The 18,937-nt window shown below is 40.3% G+C and overlaps 3 protein-coding genes across 3 annotated transcripts in view; 1 reads left to right on the top strand and 2 right to left on the bottom strand.

Moving 5' to 3' along the window:
• LOC134210849 (muscle-specific protein 20-like) overlaps window positions 1–18,937 on the top strand; it is a 211,210-nt gene that overhangs the window by 184,705 nt on the left and 7,568 nt on the right. Inside the window, exon 3 of the mRNA XM_062687208.1 lies at window positions 18,476–18,596. Coding sequence (XP_062543192.1) covers window positions 18,476–18,596 — 121 coding nt within the window. The remainder of the gene's footprint in view (window positions 1–18,475; window positions 18,597–18,937) is intronic.
• LOC134218570 (uncharacterized) lies at window positions 647–1,574 on the bottom strand. The gene is made up of 2 exons (XM_062697718.1): window positions 1,443–1,574; window positions 647–1,385 (listed from the first exon to the last, which is right to left on the bottom strand). Exons 1-2 carry the CDS (start codon window positions 1,572–1,574, stop codon window positions 1,104–1,106), a joined length of 414 nt encoding a protein of 137 aa, XP_062553702.1. The 3' UTR covers window positions 647–1,103.
• LOC134218586 (uncharacterized) lies at window positions 2,130–7,090 on the bottom strand. Its single transcript, XM_062697719.1, has 5 exons — window positions 7,020–7,090; window positions 4,163–4,404; window positions 3,924–4,069; window positions 3,712–3,802; window positions 2,130–2,231 (listed from the first exon to the last, which is right to left on the bottom strand). Exons 1-5 carry the CDS (start codon window positions 7,075–7,077, stop codon window positions 2,130–2,132), a joined length of 639 nt encoding a protein of 212 aa, XP_062553703.1. The 5' UTR covers window positions 7,078–7,090.

Consider the following 18,937-nt stretch of genomic DNA (forward strand, 5'->3'; position numbering starts at 1 on the left):
ACTAAATGCGGTTTTCATATTTTAAGAAAAAAATATATAAATATAACAATAATTATATTAGATTTCAAAGCTTATTCTATTGCAAACAAACAAAAAAACATTTGAATTCCTAGACAGTATCATTTGAAATGCAATGTAAAAACATTTCCTTTGCAAGTATTATTACACTTGAAACGAAAGTGTTTTGCTGTTGAAACTAATATGTTGACTGCTGAGTTCCTGAAAGTGTTTTGCACTCGACTTCCATACGTTTGACCAGTAGGAGAAATCAAAGTGCAAAACACTTTATAGTAACGTGTAGATTTTTTTGAGTGTAGTGATTAATCAGAGATTTAAACATGATTGATAAATAATGGGCCATTTAATCATTCATTAAAAATAATCATACCAAAAATATGATTTAAATCATTAATCACTGAACGTTAATCATATAATTTTACATTTAATCATTAATCACTACTCACATTCATAATTGTTTTGCGTTTATTCTTTAATAATCAATTCTAATCATAGAATACATCGCTTTTATTCATTGATCTTTTATCATAATCATAATAGGGTAAATGATCCAATAGTGGAGGAACTAAGCACGTTCCAACACTATTCATTTTTCAGAATTAAACGAAATTTCATTTCGCTTACACACTTAGAAATAATTACCGACTCCGGTAATTCATTTACCGAATTCTCAACAGCTGAACGATCGGTAACGATTTCGGTAAATTTTAGTATTACCGAAAAAATTGTGAACTGTATCAAAGGATTAGGCTGCCAAATTTACACACCGTTCGGTAACGATTACCGAAAAACCAAGCATGATCTGTAAACTGCATTAGGGGACAGCTCGTCAAATGTACTGAAAGATCGGTAAATTTTACCGAAAATGATTGAAGGTTTGTTATCGTTTTTACCGAAAAGCAGCGATCTTTTTAACGATATTACTCAAAATTACCGACATTTCGGTATTTTCTTCGTGATACTGTAATCACTGTTGGTATGTTCTTATATGAAATTAATAAAAAAAAACAATATTGTGTATTTAGTCTTAATAGTTTTCTGTTACGGACATATTTTATTAAAGTCGTTCAATTCCGTTCACATGGTCATTGCAATCCATGCAAAAATTTGGCCCCGGTTGTGGTTAGTGTGTTGGTGTTACAGATTCCACCAATGAAAAGAAAAAAGTTTTTATCTGACGGATTCGGTTGCAGATTGAAAACGGAGAAGCACTGAAACATGATTCCGAATGCTGTTTTGAAGTCCTCTCCTACGGGAATGACCTCAGATTCCCAGCATATAGCACACCCTTCCGAGACATCCGGAAATAGTCCTCGAACTACTAAAATCGGTAGTACTTCAGCAGCACGTGGGAAGTCTTCGTCAGGCTAGAATTAATTAGAATTGGTTAGCATACAGTCAATTTTCTCGTTGGTCATTCTCACCTGTATCCATTTCACCACACCGGTTAACGGGTTGTCCAACACAGGCTCATTGTTTCTCAATCGTTTTGAGCCGCGCGACGGATTTTGTGCCTGACAATGGCAAGAGCACGTGCAAAATGTAATAAAAAACATTTTAAAATAAAATCCGAGTTAAAAATCTTTTTGAGGCCATATAAACTTTTAGAATTTACCATTAGTTATCTCTCTGAACAATGCCGGATGAGCAGACAAAATGCTGCCTTCAAGCTTGTTCCACCCATCGACGAAGGATGACGCTGTTGGGTTCAAGACGCAAAAATCGGATGTGATCTGAAAATAGTTTACATAAGTACATTGTTGACATTATATAGCATGAACATACTTACCAATTCTCCATTGGAATCTGCGGCAACATAATCTGGAAATAATCTAGGAATTCACCGGAGTCCCGAAATTCCTGTCGCTTAGAAAAGGTTGTCTTCCACAACTCAATAACGCGGCTCTTACTGGTTGGAATGGGTACGATGTATTGCAACTCAAGTATCTGTGAACAAAAATAACCAATATTATAAATACGCCATAGTTTTATTTGTATCTTTATACTTACTAATTCGTCGATGTTAGAAGGAACTTCAATTTTAGAATGAGACTCACTCGAGCCTTCGATTGCAAGTGGATCAGTATATGTTTCTTCTACACGGCGCCGTTTTATGACGCGTTCCCAGAGGTTCTTGCCAAATATTCCATGCGATAGTGGATACGTCCAGCATGACGATTCGGTCCCCGAGCGTGAGCATGAAACCACAATGCCTAAAATGTATGAAACTGATTAGTATGCACAACAGGAAAAAATGACTGCATAACATATTGAACTTTTGTTCTACACATATAGAAAACTTCTATGTGTAACGTCTATTTGTCTGTGCATTTTCGAATACAATGTCATCATCACTCAATGAGAATAGATACGACAAAAGTGAGGAAATCATTGCAACAACATTCGAACATGCTCCCATAAGAAGCGATGCAATTATGTTACTATTTTTTACTATACATTTTCCAACATCCACTAAAACGCTTGCGTATTCATTCACACCTGAGTAATTTATTCTCATTTCCCATTTCCCATCATTGATGACTGGATACAATCATTGATAGCTATCAGCTGTCATTTGTTTGCATATAAGCTGTTCAGTTTAGTTTTGTGTGAGCGGTGTTATAATATACTTTTCCGGGTTGATTCATTCGTTTTAATAATATCTATTTATTAAAATTGGTGCGTTTGTGAGCTGTTTTAAGATTGGTTTGTTGATGCTGCTGGTAAGACGGGGCATTTCAATGATCGAATCCTGAGAATTGGATCACATCGAGGATCCAGATTTTGAAGCAAACTCCGAATCAGATTTGTTTGGTTGGATACTTTGATGGCATGTAGGACAAAACTACATACACAGCGCTGTTTTGTTGAATACACTGGTGGAAATAAGTATAAAGACAAGCTCGGTTTCCATACAAAATGGCCATATTGGGAAGTCAATATCTCGATTCTTAGCGATTCTATTGGGCTGATTTTTGCCAACAAGCCTAAAATGACTTGAATTTTATTCAATGATAGTTACATTTCTGCATATATTCTGGTTATACGCGTTTCTGTTGGAAATAATTATAAAGACAGTTCCGTTGTATGGAGCTCCATATAAAAAAGTGGTGTCTTTATAATTATTTCCAGATTTTGAGGTCAAAATCAACAGAGATGTATACAATTTACTCAAAGATCGAAAGATCAAGTTAAAAACAGGTGCCTAGTAAAATTTCAGCCAAATCGAATCGCTACGAATCGAGATATCGATCCTCAATCATGATGAAAATGTATGAAAATCATGCTTGTCTTTATACTTATTTCCGGCGGTATACTAATTAGCTCAGGTATGTTTATAAAATCTTATTTTATTGTATTGTAGCTTTTGTAGATCCAAATGATGAGAGTACTCGCTACCATCGGGTTTTCTGCCTTTTCCTGATGTCGCAATTGCAATGCGCATCTATGCCGTGCGCCATCATGCGCACTGTTAGCTATGCAGTTGCGACATCTGGGGATGGGAAAGATTGGACTGTTGTGAGCTTTTGTTTTCAACTGTAACCACAATATAATATTAGATTAGTCCTTGTATAGGCAAACATTATCAGATAATGCACAAACGAAGAACATCAGCTGCATTGGTACATAAATACTCTCAGAAATTAAGCAATTGGTCGCAGCAAAGCTGCATTTTGAGTTTGAATGTCTTACCTGTGAAACATTTGTATCCTTAGCAGCAAGTATCGGATATGACGTCACAAGAGAGATGGCAATCTGATCTTTGTAGAAACGGTTTGGTCGACTGAAAAATAATTAGAATATTAAAAAAAGTGATTATCATGTCAAGAGACTCAATGTTTAGACTAAGTGAATAAACGGGAAGTGATTGTTTAAACTTGCTAGGAAAAATTCAAATTACTCACCAACCGTACACTGATTTCAAGCAATCGCACAGGATGTCGTTAATTTTCTTGAAAATCGATTCCCTCGGGCGCGATCCTTCCTTCAGTAATTCCATTATGGTAATGCCTTCAGTGGTTCGTGCGAAGATGTTGTCAATATCAATTACCTGAAATATATTATAAAACGGACAATACGTAAAATGAGTAGAGTACACCAGTTGTAGGGATATAGCAATTGTACTATCATACTCAATACTCACATTGTCCAAGCTTATGCCTTTGTACGGATTATCAGGGTCAAATTTTTGGGCTGGGTCATCAATGTTGTCATTCCGTGATTTGGTTGGCGACACTTCAACCTCTTCGACGATCCATTCTTCTGGGTTTTGTTCTTTTTGAATTTTTTGAATAATTTTAATCATTTTCGTCGTCATTTTAAGTCTCAAGAAGTCATTTTCGTTCAGGGAAAGGAACGTATCCATATTGTCAATTTCTTCTGTCCCTAAGAAATAATATATAGTGGTTTTATTGTTTTTTTAAAGTATTGTAATGATATTTACAGATGTCAGCTAATAATCGCGATTATAGAACCGTCGCGAAACGAACTTTGCGGTATTTCCGTACGAAGACCAAAATGAAAATACTGCATGTGTGAAACATCTTTCAACACTTATTAATGCATCTTTTCTGCTGACTTCTACTTCGTATGCTTGTCAAAACTCATCATACAATAATGTATCACACAATCGTAGCAGAACGAACAGTTTTCCGTCAATAACGACTAGTTCCCGTATAATACCATACGTCGGAAAATATTCGTTTGTGTGCTTCTTCAATCCAATCAGTTGATTTTTCCTTAAAACAATTCCATTCAGCGTTGCAGTGTTCGGGGCGAATACGTATTCCAAGGATGGATCTAGATATTGTTCACTCAAACAATCTGAACGTGACACTATCTTCCCGGAACTAAATTTCAGCTTGTCCCGCCACGGGTTATCGAGAACGTTGACAATCATTCTAAAACATTGCCTTTTTGCTAAACTTGAGCAAATATTTTTGAAATTTCGGCATGTGTTGGCTTGAGTTTTCATAACTTTATTTGTTTGTTCAAACTGGAGGCAGTTGAATTGTTTCATGGAACCGCTTTTACGGATACAGGTCGCATAATGCTTTAGATGGTGTAGCTTATTTATACGACGTTGAAAATTCTCGTAGAATATTTTCTCGAAAAAACAATATGCTCCTCCAGTTCAAGCAGCAGATTCTCAGAAACAACTGGTGACATTATTATTCGGACAATTTTAATCAGATGTCCGATCATTGCCATTAATTCGCAATTTTTAGGAATCAAGTGGCCGAACAAGAATGGAAATGCGCGTAACAACAGAAAGGCTTGTGCTGATGTCTGTCGCACTTTGTGTTTAGAAGGGTATCTAAGCATGTCGTCCGTAAAATTAGGAGATGGTTTATTGCAGCGCTCTGAGAAACCATATGAAAAGGTGTTTATTCGATTATTGATATATTTAGTATTTATATGTATATCGGTTCGTTTGCAGTATCGCGAAAAGGACAAGTTGTATGGCTAGAGGAATGACTCCTTCCGCAAGATCGTGCATACTATCTAGGCAATAGTTATCCGTAATGTGAAAGTACTCGAGCTCGTTGAGTATACAACCTGATGGTTTCAAACCGCAATCTTTCGGAAGAATTGAACCGTTGCGGACATCTTCCAGATTCTTTTCGTACCAGTCAAGAGTTCGATCGGGAAATTCTTGGGAGGGGTTTTCGTGGAATTCATGCCTTGAAACTTGACATATGCGACAAAAGTAATTTGCGCTAGGTCCAAGTAACCCAAAAATGTCGTGGACCGCTAATGTGTCGCCACAGAAAATCGTTACTACAGCTCTAATAACATATCTCTCCTGACCGTAATAAACAACAATACCTTTTTCTAGACGTTTTAAATCAGCAATAAGAGGTTCCAGTATTTTACGGTAACCATGTTTTTTGGCATCTACTACAGTGCAAAATATAAGGGGAAATACTGCTCGAGGAGAACTGTTCCACTTTTCAGGAATATTTTGAATCTTAAAGTTGAAATTGGAAACCTTGTTGATACCTGCGCGTGAGCTGAATGCGTTACCCAATTCAACATCGTCCTGGTAGAGGCTGATTCTTACTGTATCCGGATAGTCTTGAAATACTGGTTTTTCGTTGAACGTTTCTCCCGATCGAAAAGTGCTGTATTCAGTAACACAAGGAGTATTTTCCGTGGTTGAGACAGTTTCTTTCATTAGCTGTCTTGTTTCAGGATCGCGCAAAACAAACTTAAGGATGTCTATGATGCTAATGTATGACGCTGTTTCATTAACAAAAACCTTTTTTGGAATCGCATTCACGTGTCGCACATCTTCTCGACGACTCAGAAGAATGTCTCGAGGTACTGGAGTGGAAGTCGCAAGTTCGCTCAGGTATTTGGCTTGCTTAGGAAAAGTATTGACTTTGTTAAACAGCTGACCTAACCTGAATTTATTTCGTAAGACAATTTCTTTTTCCGGAGGAAATGCACCAACATGTGTTGAAATAAAACGGAATGTTTCACTCTCCAAATAATCGGAAATGTGTTGTACGAGTACACTGCAAAGTCTGATGAATTCAGAGATTTTGGTTTGTGGCAGTCCGACATCAGCAGTCATGCGGCAAATACTCAGATTAATAATTTTCTCGAGCTCATCCAATGACATATCTGCATCAGGACTGGAAGAACTAACATCACCAGAAGAATTCGACAATAATTCATGGTCGAAGCATGGGGTACCACTATGTGAATTATTATCATTCACAGCACTTCCGGAAGGAAAACAACGTCCAGGCGGATGTTTCTCGATAATGTGGCGCTTGAGGGAATAAAAGTTAGCATACCTAGCATCACATTTATGATAGGTACAATCAAATAGTATGCTTTTGGCCAAAAAATCCTTCTTTTTAATGTGGTCATTGATGTGTCGGTGCAGTCCAGATACATAACCTGGAACTTGCTCCCGACAGAAAAAACAGGCAATAGAATCGACAATCTGTAAAAATATAAGTTTCAGTAAAAGAAAAACATCTACTTACGGAAAATCTCAACGATTCGGTCATCCTGGTCCAGAAGCTGCTGCATAACGTCCTCCATTGTTCACCAGTTTATTTTCGAGCACAAAACAGGACCGATTTTCTTGCCACGAGAATAAGTTTTAATTTTAAAAAATGGCGGTTTTGACTTTTGATGGTTCATGCGGTAATGGATTGTATCAATTACCGAAACTTCAGTTAAAATTTTCACGAAGCTTGGTGCCCAGACTAATTCACAGAACTGTCGGTAAACCTATTTACCGAAGTCGTTGAAGCTAAATAATTTCACTGAAGTTCGGTAATTTTATTGACAGTTTCTGTAAATACATTCTACATTACCGATGTACCAGTAATTTCTTTAATCACCGATATATACCTGTAAAAACAATTACCGAACTCAGAATATCTATTTAAGTGTGTACCTTGCATATATATTCGAAAACGTTCCGCATCTATTTTATTGGAGAAATGCTTCTATCGCATGTATTCCATGTGTTCCGTCCTAAAATAACAACTCCAATTATTGGTACACTGTTCCAATAGTTGTGGTATTTTTTAATTCGTGTTCCTATAGTTGCGAATCCCATTGTTTTCTTACGAGATTCGCAACTATAGGAACACTACCGCAACTATTGGTGCATAGATGAAAATTCAGTAAGCTATTCTCTAGATATTTACCAGTTTTTGAAGATCAATCAATCAATGCTGTTTTCATTTGCTTCGTATATTGACATATCGTTTTATCATTAGACGTAATGGGTTGCTGCGTTTGATTCGGAGATTTAACGCACACTGCACTACCACAACTATGGGAACACCCACGACTATCGGATCGTTTGCCCTATATTTACATTTTATTCCCTGTCAAAAATCAATTTTGAAACCTATAGACTGTTCCAGAAATTATAAGCATACTAAAAAATAGCCGGCCCGACATTTATTTTACGTTTTTTGGAGCGGCACTCTGTGAATTTCGAATAGAGGCATTCCCTTTCTGCTTCAATATTTTTAATTTTTAAACTTGTAATGCTTGGTAAATAAGAATAAGTATAATGACCATAAACAGCAAAAAAAATTGTAATATCAAATCAGATTTGATGCACATCATCGCCGTCGTAAATCGCATGTGTTATTACATTTGTTTTGTGTAATAAAAAGCGACGTAATTGTCATTTTGTCCCCAAAATGAAACTACTTCAAAAACTCTTCCAGGAATTCCTCCGGCAAATTCCTTAAAAGTTCCTCCCAATATTCCGTCAGGAGTTTTTCCAAAAAGTCCTACAATAGAACAAAAAAATCATCTACGAGCTTCTTCGAATATCCCTCCAAGAGTTCCTTCGAAAATTCTCCCAGCGATTCCTCCGGAAATGCCCAATGAGTTCCGACGGAAAGTCCACCAGGAGATCTTCCAAAAATTCCTCCCGAACTTCTGCCATGAGTTCCTCCGGCAAGTATTCCAATAACTGCCTCGGAAATACCTCCGCAAATTCCTTCAGGAATTCCTCAACGAGTTTCTTCAGAAATTCCTCTAGAAACTACTCCAGGAGTTTTTTCGGAAATTTCTCCAAGAGTACATCCGGAAATTTCTCCAGAAGTTCTTTTTGCAATTCCTCAAAGTGTTCCTTCGGAACAGGAAAACAAGAATTGCTCCGGAAATTCATACAAGAGTTACTTCGGAATATCTGGTCAGAGTTCCTCCAAAAACACCTCACAATATTCCTGCCAACTCCTTGTTCAAGGGTTTTATTTGAAAGTTCCTTCCGAAAATTCCTTCAGTAGCTTATACGGAAATTCTTTCGAGAGTTTCTTTGGAAATTCCTCTAAGAATTGTATATGAGTTTCGCCGTAAAATTTAGCAGGGACTCCCCCGAAAATAACGTCAGAAATTTCTCCAGAAATTCCTCTAGGAGCTCTTTCGGATATTCCTCCAGAAATACTTGCAGAAGTTCTTCTGGGAACTCTTCAAAAGATTGTTACGGAAATTCCTCGAGGAGTTCTTCCAGAAAGTCCTACAAGAGAAGTTTCTTTCGAAATTCTTCAAGGATTTTCTCCAGAAGTTACTTCAGAAACTTTTTCCGAAATACCTCGGCAAGTACTTCCGGGAATACCTCCAGAAGTTTCTTCGGAAATTCCCTTAAAAGTTTTTTAGGAAATTCTTCCAAGAATTCTTCCAGTAATTCTTTCAGGAGTTCTTTTACGGAAATTCCTTCAAGAGTTCTTTCGGAAATTCCTCCAAAAATTATCCACGAGTTTTCCCGGAAACTCGGCAGGAGCTTCCCCGGAAATTCCTTCAGGAACTTCTCCAGAAATTCCTCCTGGAGCTCATTCAGATATTCTTCCAGAAATACCTGCAGAAGTTTCTCCGGAAACTCTTCAAGATTTTTTTTCTTTCGGAAATTCCGCCAGGAGTTCCTCCGGAAGGCCCTTCAAGAATTTTTCCAGGAGATCCTTCAAAAATTTCTTCAGAAATTCGAAAATTCTTCCAAGTGTTGATCCGAAAATTTCTCCAGGTATGCATTGAATTTAGTGTGGGTATTGATTAGAAATATATTGAGAAAGCACTTGAAACTGTGTTGTGCAAACACTTCAAAACCGTGTGAAGGAAAAAATCTTAAAATATGAGTTATATTCCATAAAATCTGCAAAGCACGACATTAGAAGAAACTAGACAAGATAATTAACTATACGTAGCCAAAAACTTGTTCAAAATTTAAAAAAAATGTTCGAAATATTTAAAAATCAGAAGGGTTATATGCAAGACACGACCGCCCGACGTAAACTACTCATTATGTGGAGATGGTCCATATGAGACATATTTTAAAAAATGATCATGATTTGTTAGATCTACCATGTAATTGTAATGCAAAATCAATGTCTGTACATATTACATATACGGCACGGCAAATGCTGGGTAAAGTGTACCATTGGTACTTCGCGTACCTGAAGGAATAAAATAGACCCCATCTCGCGGTCCTTAGCCTCTTACCCAGCAACTCCTATCCCTACCTCCCCGTGGTACGTGGTACGAGCAACCTTAGGGAAGATCGAGTAACCAACCCCGGTGGGAACTATGGTCGTATGTCAGGAAAGGGGGGTTTGCTCCTCTCCGGAGGTGCAAATCTTACTGAGCGTCTGTTCTCCATGTCAGGATCGGCTCACAACAACGTCTGTTCTCCATGTTAGGGGCGGCTGATCATTGTCCGAGTGCCAGCGAAACTCTGCACCATGGTCCACCGGCAATAAGGAGGAATGGTCCTCCGGAAATTTAGGGGGTTTGGTGTCAGGCCCTGCAAGCCAGCCAAAAAACAAACTCGAACGCAACGAACAATCAACATGATAGTACGGACCGGAGCCATCGGCGAAGACCACTGCGACGAAAAGGGACTAGCGATTGGAAACTCGGTTCGTGGAACTGCAAATCTCTTATCTTCATCGGGAGCACACGCATACTCGCCGATGTACTCAAGGACCGTGGATTCGGCATCGTAGCGCTGCAGGAGGTTTGTTGGAAGGGATCAATGGTGCGAACGTTAAGAGGTAATCATACCATCTACCAGAGTTGCGGCAATACACACGAGCTGGGAACAGCTTTCATAGTGATGGGCGATATGCAAAGGCGCGTTGAGGATCAAAGGCCGGTTCTTCAATTTCAGCATAATCAACGTCCATAGCCCACACTCCGGAAGCACTGATGATGAGAAGAACGCATTCCACGCGCAGCCTGAACGTGAGTACGACAGCTGCCCAAGCCACGACGTCAAAATAATCATAGGAGATTTGAACGCTCAGGTTGGCCAAGAGGAGGAGTTTAGATCGACTATTGGGAAGTTCAGCGCTCACCGGCTGACGAACGAAAACGGCCTACGACTAATTGATTTCGCCGCCTCCAAGAATATGGCCATTCGCAGCACGTACTTCCAACACAGCCTCCCGTATCGGTGCACCTGGAGATCACCACTGCAGACAGAATCACAAATCGACCTCCAATTCCAATGATGGACGGAACTTCTCCGACATTATCGACGTCAGGACATATCGTGGCGCTAACATCGGCTCGGACCACTATCTGGTGATGGTTAAACTGCGCCCATAACTATCCGTCATCAACAATGTTCGGTACCGACGACCGCCGCGGTACGACCTAGAGCGACTGAAGCAACCTGATGTCGCCACTGCATACTCGCAGCATCTCGAGGCAGCGTTGCCGGAAGAGGGTGAGCTCGATGGGGCCCCTGCTGGAATACAGTGAAAGCAGCCATTAACGACCCAGCTGAGAACAACGTCGGGTATATGGGACGAAGTCGACGGAACGATTGGTTCGACGAAGAGTGCAGACAGATTCAGAGGAGAAGGACGCAGCGCGGGCGGTCGCGCTGCAACAAGGTACCCGGCAGAACCTGGAACGTTATAGACGGAAGCGGAGACAGCAAACCCGCCTTTTTCAGGAGAAGAAACGCCGCCTGGAAGAAGCGGAGTGCGAGGATATGGAACAGCGGTGCCGTTTCTAAGAAACACGCAAGTTCTATCAGAAGCTCAACGCTTCCCGCAAAGGCTTCGTGCCGCGAGCCGAAATGTGCAGTGATGAGAATGGGAGCATCTTGACGGACGAACGTGTGGTGATCGAAAGGTGGAAGCAGTACTAAGAGGAACATTTGAATGGCGCTGTGAGAGTACAGGCAGTGAAAGTCAAGGCAACGGAGGAGATGACTACGTCAGTTCAGCGGACGATGGAAGCCAACCAGCCCCCACCTTGAGAGAAGTTAAGGATGCCATTCAACAGCTAAAGACCAATAAAGCAGCTGGTAAGGATGGTATCGGAGCTGAGCTCATCAAGATGGGCCCGGAAAAGCTGGCCACTTGCCTGCACAAACTGATAGTCAGAATCTGGGAAACCGAACAGCTACCGGAGGAGTGGAAGGAAGGGGTTATATGCCCCATCTACAAGAAAGGCGACAAACTGGAGTGTGAGAACTTTTGAGCGATCACCATCCTGAATGCCGCCTACAAAGTGATATCCCAGATCATCTTCCGTCGTCTGTCACCATTAGTGAACGAGTTCGTGGGAAGTTATCAAGCCGGCTTCGTTGACGGCCGCTCGACAACGGACCAGATCTTTACTGTACGGCAAATCCTTCAAAAATGCCGTGAATACCAGGTCCCAACGCACCATCTGTTCGTTGATTTTAAGGCGGCATACGACAGTATAGACCGCGTAGAGCTATGGAAAATTATGGACGAGAACAGCTTCCCTGGGAAGCTTACCAGACTGATCAAAGCAACGGTGGATGGTGTGCAAAACTGTGTGAAGATTTCGGGCGAACACTCCAGTTCGTTCGAATTGCGCCGGGGACTAAGACAAGGTGATGGACTTTCGTACCTGTTGTTCAACATTGCGCTAGAAGGTGTCATGTGGAGAGCCGAGTGTAACAGCCGGGGTACGATTTTCAACAGATCCAGTCAATTTATTTGTTTTGCGGACGACATGGACATTGTCGGCCGAACATTTGCAAAGGTGGCAGAACTGTACACCCGCCTGAAACGTGAAGCAACAAAAGTTGGACTGGTGGTGAATGCCTCAAAGACAAAGTACATGCTTGTGGGCGGAACCGAGTGCGACAGGGCCCGCCTGGGAAGCAGTGTTACGATAGACGGGGATACCTTCGAAGTGGTCGAGGAATTCGTCTACCTCGGATCCTTGCTAACGACTGATAACAATGTTAGTCGTGAGATACGAAGGCGCTTCATCTGTGGAAGTCGGGTTATTATTTTTTCGGACATTATTTTCCGTTGGGACATGGGTATAAACCTCATTTTGAGAAGAGAAATTTTGTCTACCAGCAGCGATGTTTGCTACCCGGTGAGGAGCAGCAAAATTTGTTCGTGAATTGTGGTGGGTATTAATTGCTCGACCGGTAGCTGGTTTCGAATTTTGAGCGTTTGAAAAATTTCTACCCGTCGAATCTGGGATCCGATTGGAATTTCTCGTCATCAATTTTGCACGGGAATTCAAAACTTTTGTGCGTGAAGGGCATTCCCAGAAATTGGATTGATGATTGCCCCCAGAATTAGCACATTTAAATTTATTGGAATTTTCTCTCACAGGACATACGTCCTTGGCGTGAGATGTTCCACCACAAATCATGCATTTAGCATCCATGTGACAATGTTTGGTTCCATGACCCCACTTTTGGCACTTACGGCACTGAGTGGGGTTTTGAAAATTTCTCCCACGCATGTGGAAATGTTCCCATGTAACACGGACATGGGACATAATACAGGCCTTTTCCAAACTTTTCATATTATTTAGTTCACTTTTGTTAAAATGAACTTAATAAAATTCTTGAGAAATGCCCCTCTGGGGAGTACCAGAGTGGGATTTCTTTTTCATCTTAATTACTTGGACTGGTGAAAATCCAAGTAATTGAGAAATTTCAATTTCAATCTCATCCAGTGATTTGTCATCACTGGGGAGACCTTTCAAGATGACTTTTAACAATCGCTCAGTTTTGTCGTCGTATGTGAAGAATTTATGGCGCTTCTCAGTTAAATACTGGAGAAGACGTTTGCGATCGTCAAATATTCCGGCAAAACGCGGCAGTCACCCTTCTTAGCAGTCTGAAATGAAACCTTGATCCCCTGAAGATTACTCAAGATTTCATTCCGAAAGCCAGAAAAATCCGTTGTTTCTTCGCATGAATCGAATCACCTGGGCTAGAGGTAGATTCGATTTCCTGAAATTCATCATTAATCAAATCGAACTGATTGCTCAGTTCGATAGGAGAAGAAATATTGTCAACGTTAGATTTAGATGGAATATCTGAGTCTCCAGCTTCCTTCTATTTTTTCCGCGCTTGGGCAGGACGGTCTTGAAACCTTGTTTATTTGAAGGAAGTGGAGAATTTAGAGACTCCCCCTTCCTCTTGTTTTTATTATTGCTCATTGCTGAGCGTGGAGACGTGACCTTCTAAGAGGTTTTTTTTTCCAAAACGGTGTCCCTGCAGGATTACCACCGCTTGTCGGAATTTTACTTCCGCAAACGAGTCCAACGTAAAACGAAGGCACTTCTCTTTGCAAAGATCGTAACGGGATCAGTGGGTACAAATAGCGCTGAGAAGCACTGTTGAAATTAAAATAGCTTCGGGTAGTATTAACAACCTCTTTCCGCAAAGAGGAAAGCACGAAAGCACGATGCGGTCTGACTTTTGTTTGTCTTGTTTCGTCTTAGCACATGCACAGCCAGTATTGAACAGCATCCTGGAAATGCCGGTTGTATTTTCGATCATTTCTTGTCATCATTAATATTATTATATTATAAATAAGACACAAATATTAGAACGGCCGGGCCCACCGTGCAGGCTTGAATTGGGAAATAATCCAAAACTCACCGGTAATCAGATTATACAGTAATGCTAAGAAAATTAGTGTGACTCTTTAATGATCCTACTTCCAGGGATGGAACACAGGTATTTCTCCCATATGTCCTGGCTCTTATGCCTTGGTTAGTTAAAGCGCCAATACTCGCTTTCTGAAACGAGAAAAAATAGAACAAAATAGAATAGAATAAAATAAAACAAAATCACATAACGGAATATACAAACGGATTGCCTATTTGTTGATAAGGTATTTCTCAAAACAATCAAACTTGTTAACGGTAAGGAAAATATATGCAAATCCTTAAGAATTCAACTAGTGTATATATAGTTTATGGTTGAACCAGAATGCAGCTTAGAATAAAAAAAAGGAATAAAAAAATGAAATAAACTCACAGTTTTTGCTGTTAAGGAAGAACATTCTTCGCTCTGAAGTACATTCCATGCCTCTCGTCCTTGACTCAGAAGTGAGAAAATAAACGACCATGGAATAGTTGTCCGAGACCATCGGCCAATACAGGAAAAAAAATCACGTTGGACATACTGGCTTCGTTGCTTGATTACACCTTCTTCTTCTTCTTCTTATTGGCATTACATCCCCACACTGGGACAGAGCCGCCTCGCAGCTTAGTGTTCATTAAGCACTTCCACAGTTATTAACTGCGAGGTTTCTAAGCCAGGTTACCATTTTTGCATTCGTATATCATGAGGCTAACACGATGATACTTTTATGCCCAGGGAAGTCGAGACAATTTCCAATCCGAAAATTGCCTAGACCGACACCGGGAATCGAACCCAGCCACCCTCAGCATGGTCTTGCTTTGTAGCCGCGCGTCTTACCGCACGGCTAAGGAGGGCCCCAAAAATTACACCTAACACATATAACTATTTCGGTTATGTAGATTTCTTTTCATAAATACTTTGCTAGATCTTAAATGATCGAAAACATTGATGAGTAAAAACACTTTTTAAGATTCGTGGCGAAAATTTTTGACGTCCGTTTTATTTCGTGGCACACTACGATTCTCGATATGTGCTGATTTTTGTTTGTGTACTTATTGCGGATCTTTTGAAAATTTTCCATTTTGCGGATTCCGCAAAGTTCTTCCGCAGCTGTCAAAGTTCTACCGCAAGCCTGCAAATCTTCAATACACTGAAACAAAAACTTGATATTTGGCGTTGTCATCGTAGAGTGCCATGCCAAACAGCAGGGAAGAAGTATGAAGTGACAGCTGCGGTAGTTTGAATATTCAACCGGAAAGTGGAAAGTTTTCTCTTATAGGAAACTTATAAGAAACAGTTGTTATAAAAATGTAAAAAAGCAGACTGCTGAAAAAAAGCTCAAAGCCACTTGGCACCCAAAAAATATTTTAGAGGCTCCGACAAAGCGATTTTTGAAAAAGCTATTAAGCTACATTTAAATCACTTTTCCGATTTCCTTTTTTATTTTCGATTAATATATTTGGAAAGCCACTTGGCACCCTCCTTTGAAATAAAAGTATATAGTGAATCCTCCATGAGTCGATGTTCTATGACCTATATTCTATGTTCGATGGTTATGAAAAAATCGCGAAGCTGTGAGATGATTTGGAATTGATCATTTTTACAGATGTTCCAGATCTCGATCTTCCGGACGACCATTTCAGAAGAATTTGTGGGTCACATAAGACTTTCGCTATTGATTGCATACACGATTCACTCGTATGAATGGTAACGAAAAAATCGCGAAGCTCTAGGATGATCTTTAGAAATTGGCCATCCCAGAGGATTTCGGATGGCCGCTCAGCTCAATAGATGAAATTGCCCAGAAGTGATGTATATAATGATAGCAACTAGAATTGAAATCATCAGAGCACATGTTCGATAGCAATTTCATGTTTCATAGAACGAAACTCCAAATTTATGTGCCTAATTGAGAAGCTCAAACAGTAACTCTTTGTTACACGTTCCCTGAGGACTGGAAAAGGCCAATAAAATTTCAAAAATTATTTGACAAAGGACCTTATTCTAGAAACCAACAGCTTTTGTTTGAAGCGTGATGAAATCTTAGATCAAAATGGACCCACATGCACAATGTGTTACTTTTTTGGCGCCTTTCCTAGAACCTAGAGGTCGCTGGAAGTTGATTTTCATAGAGAATTTAATTTCCTAGTCAGTTTTTCAGATTTTTATCCCGTTGCGTCCCAACGTTATAGCATTGTTTTTGGTGTGTTTGGGCAAAATGGACCCCAATGTACTAGGATGGTTGATAATATTGATGCCTTTATTAAAAAAATTTAAATTTTAGTTTACAAAGTAAGAAACTAAAAGAAATGAAACCCAAGTAAGAGCTCCATCGAAACGATGATTGCAAGACAAAATTGTCAAAACGACTTATCTGCTTTTGTAAACAAAGATTCAAACAACGATTTGACGAATCTGATAGCTCTCCCACGCAAACCAAGGCCATCAACAGGTAGCGGAAACGCTCACCTACCTTTTGGTGGTGTTGGTTTGCGTGGGAGTGCTATCAGATTCGTCAAATCGTCGTTTGAATCTTTGTTTACAAAAGCAGATAAGTCGTTTTGAAAATTTTGTCTTGATTGAATGAAAATCACCTCCATCTCTCTCGTCTCATAAAGTGCTGAAACCTGCACTACAGTTCGATTGTCCGCTCAGCTCCATTACGTCCTGTGCTCCCGTTTACTTCGTACGGAGAACGGTGCACCAAAAACAAAATGAATCGAGCCAAAACGGAGAAGCTCCAACCCACTGTTTCGTCAGAAGCGGAACGAAATCAACCCGACCGACATGCCGGTCGTGTCGAACCGGATCCCAACGTTGTTACTGTTTTTGGCGGTAGCTGTCCCTACGATAGGATGAAAACCGTTCATCGAATTTAAAACCTGCTCTCCCGCTAGGATTTTTGTACTGAGAACCCGGTCGGTTTCAAATCGAATCTACACTGTCGTCGTTGGGTAGCGGACAACGATATTACGAAAACACGGCAACTCTCTGTAGCTACACATCCGAACGAACCCCTACCTCAAATACAAGGAGGGCATCATTACACGCGGACACAACAGCTACCCCATTATGTTAGTTTTAGTTAAGAAAAGAACCATAAAATAATTTCGAACATTCTTAGTGTACTTGTAAAGGTTTAGCCCGGGAGAGCATGACTGGTCGGGGGAACACGCTTTCTGTGGAGCTGATTTCCCTCACAAGGTGTCGTTCGTTGTACCGTTTTGTCACCTTTGTCACCATGTCAGGGATCTGGGCTTAAAATTTAATATTGTTTGTTATTATTTTATACTGTTAACATGTTTTGAAACCGCGCGTCAATTAAACAGAACTCCTACAAGTGCAACCAAACACTTTTCCACATAGTTTCTTATTCTAATAAGAAAATAACAACAACAAAAACTCAATGCTTGAAGCGCACGTGGCTACTGTAACCGTTATTTGCCGTTCGCACGTTCCACAGCAAGTAACTGAAGTCTGCTGGACCTAAAATCCCGCTCGTTCGACAACGAATTTTGTTTTTACTCTTTCTACCAGTGAGGCTGCCTGGTAGTTGAAAATAGGAGGTAAAGCTACCACGACAACAGCCGCACCAGGAGCTACCCGGCATCAATCGTTAGGCAGTACGATTCAACACTACATGGAGGGGTATCTGTTTAGATTGAGTGGTAATAATTATATGTCACATAATACAAACATCATTCTCTTAAGCCAAATCCGTATCATGGCGCTGCATTGCAAATTATTTTATACAACTTATGGGTATACTTTATACGAATAATTAAATTTTAACCAGCTACTGTACACGAAAACGTCTCTGTGCATTGACTACTCGAGCTTGTTGAGCGTGTGAAGGGAAGTAAGAGTGCGATATAACTTTTGTCGCTTCTGCCACCCTGTTATCCATATTATCGATTGCTCTCATTGATGCCTACCTAGATGTCCGTGATTTTTGATGTGCGCGCTTTAGAATATTGAATAAAGCGCGAAGCTCGCGACCATGTACTTACGTTGTTGATACTTTTGATATCACCTAAAAATTTGCAACAATCTACCAAACGCTTCCATTTGTTTCTCCTTTTACAGATTCCAAAAGGCATGCATCAAATATGGCGTCGCCGACGTGGACCTGTTTCAGACGACCGATTTGTGGGACAAGAAGAACATCGCCCTGGTCACTACCACTATCTTCGCCGTAGGAAGAGCGGTAAGTGTAGGGGGGTAATGTTTGCGCCTATAATATCGCGAATAGAGCGATAATCTTTTAAGCAAATTCCAACTAGAAATTTTGATACTATTTCAATTGATAATTATTAATAAATTAGTCATAATAGTCGACACGACACCTCCATCCACATATGGAAAGTAAACACTACTACTCTCATACAAAAGCACGTGCTTTTACACTTTGTTCGCGCACCGTAGCCCATCGCTAGAGAAGCATGTCCTCTCGGTGTGGCCTCCCGGCCGAACGCTCAGCAAAGATACGCACCAGTAGGCCGTTTAACTGACGGTTCTACAATTCAAAAACCAAGTGATGAGCTCGGG

This window comes from Armigeres subalbatus, chromosome 1 (assembly GCF_024139115.2).
Source record: "Armigeres subalbatus isolate Guangzhou_Male chromosome 1, GZ_Asu_2, whole genome shotgun sequence".
Lineage (NCBI taxonomy): Eukaryota > Metazoa > Arthropoda > Insecta > Diptera > Culicidae > Armigeres > Armigeres subalbatus.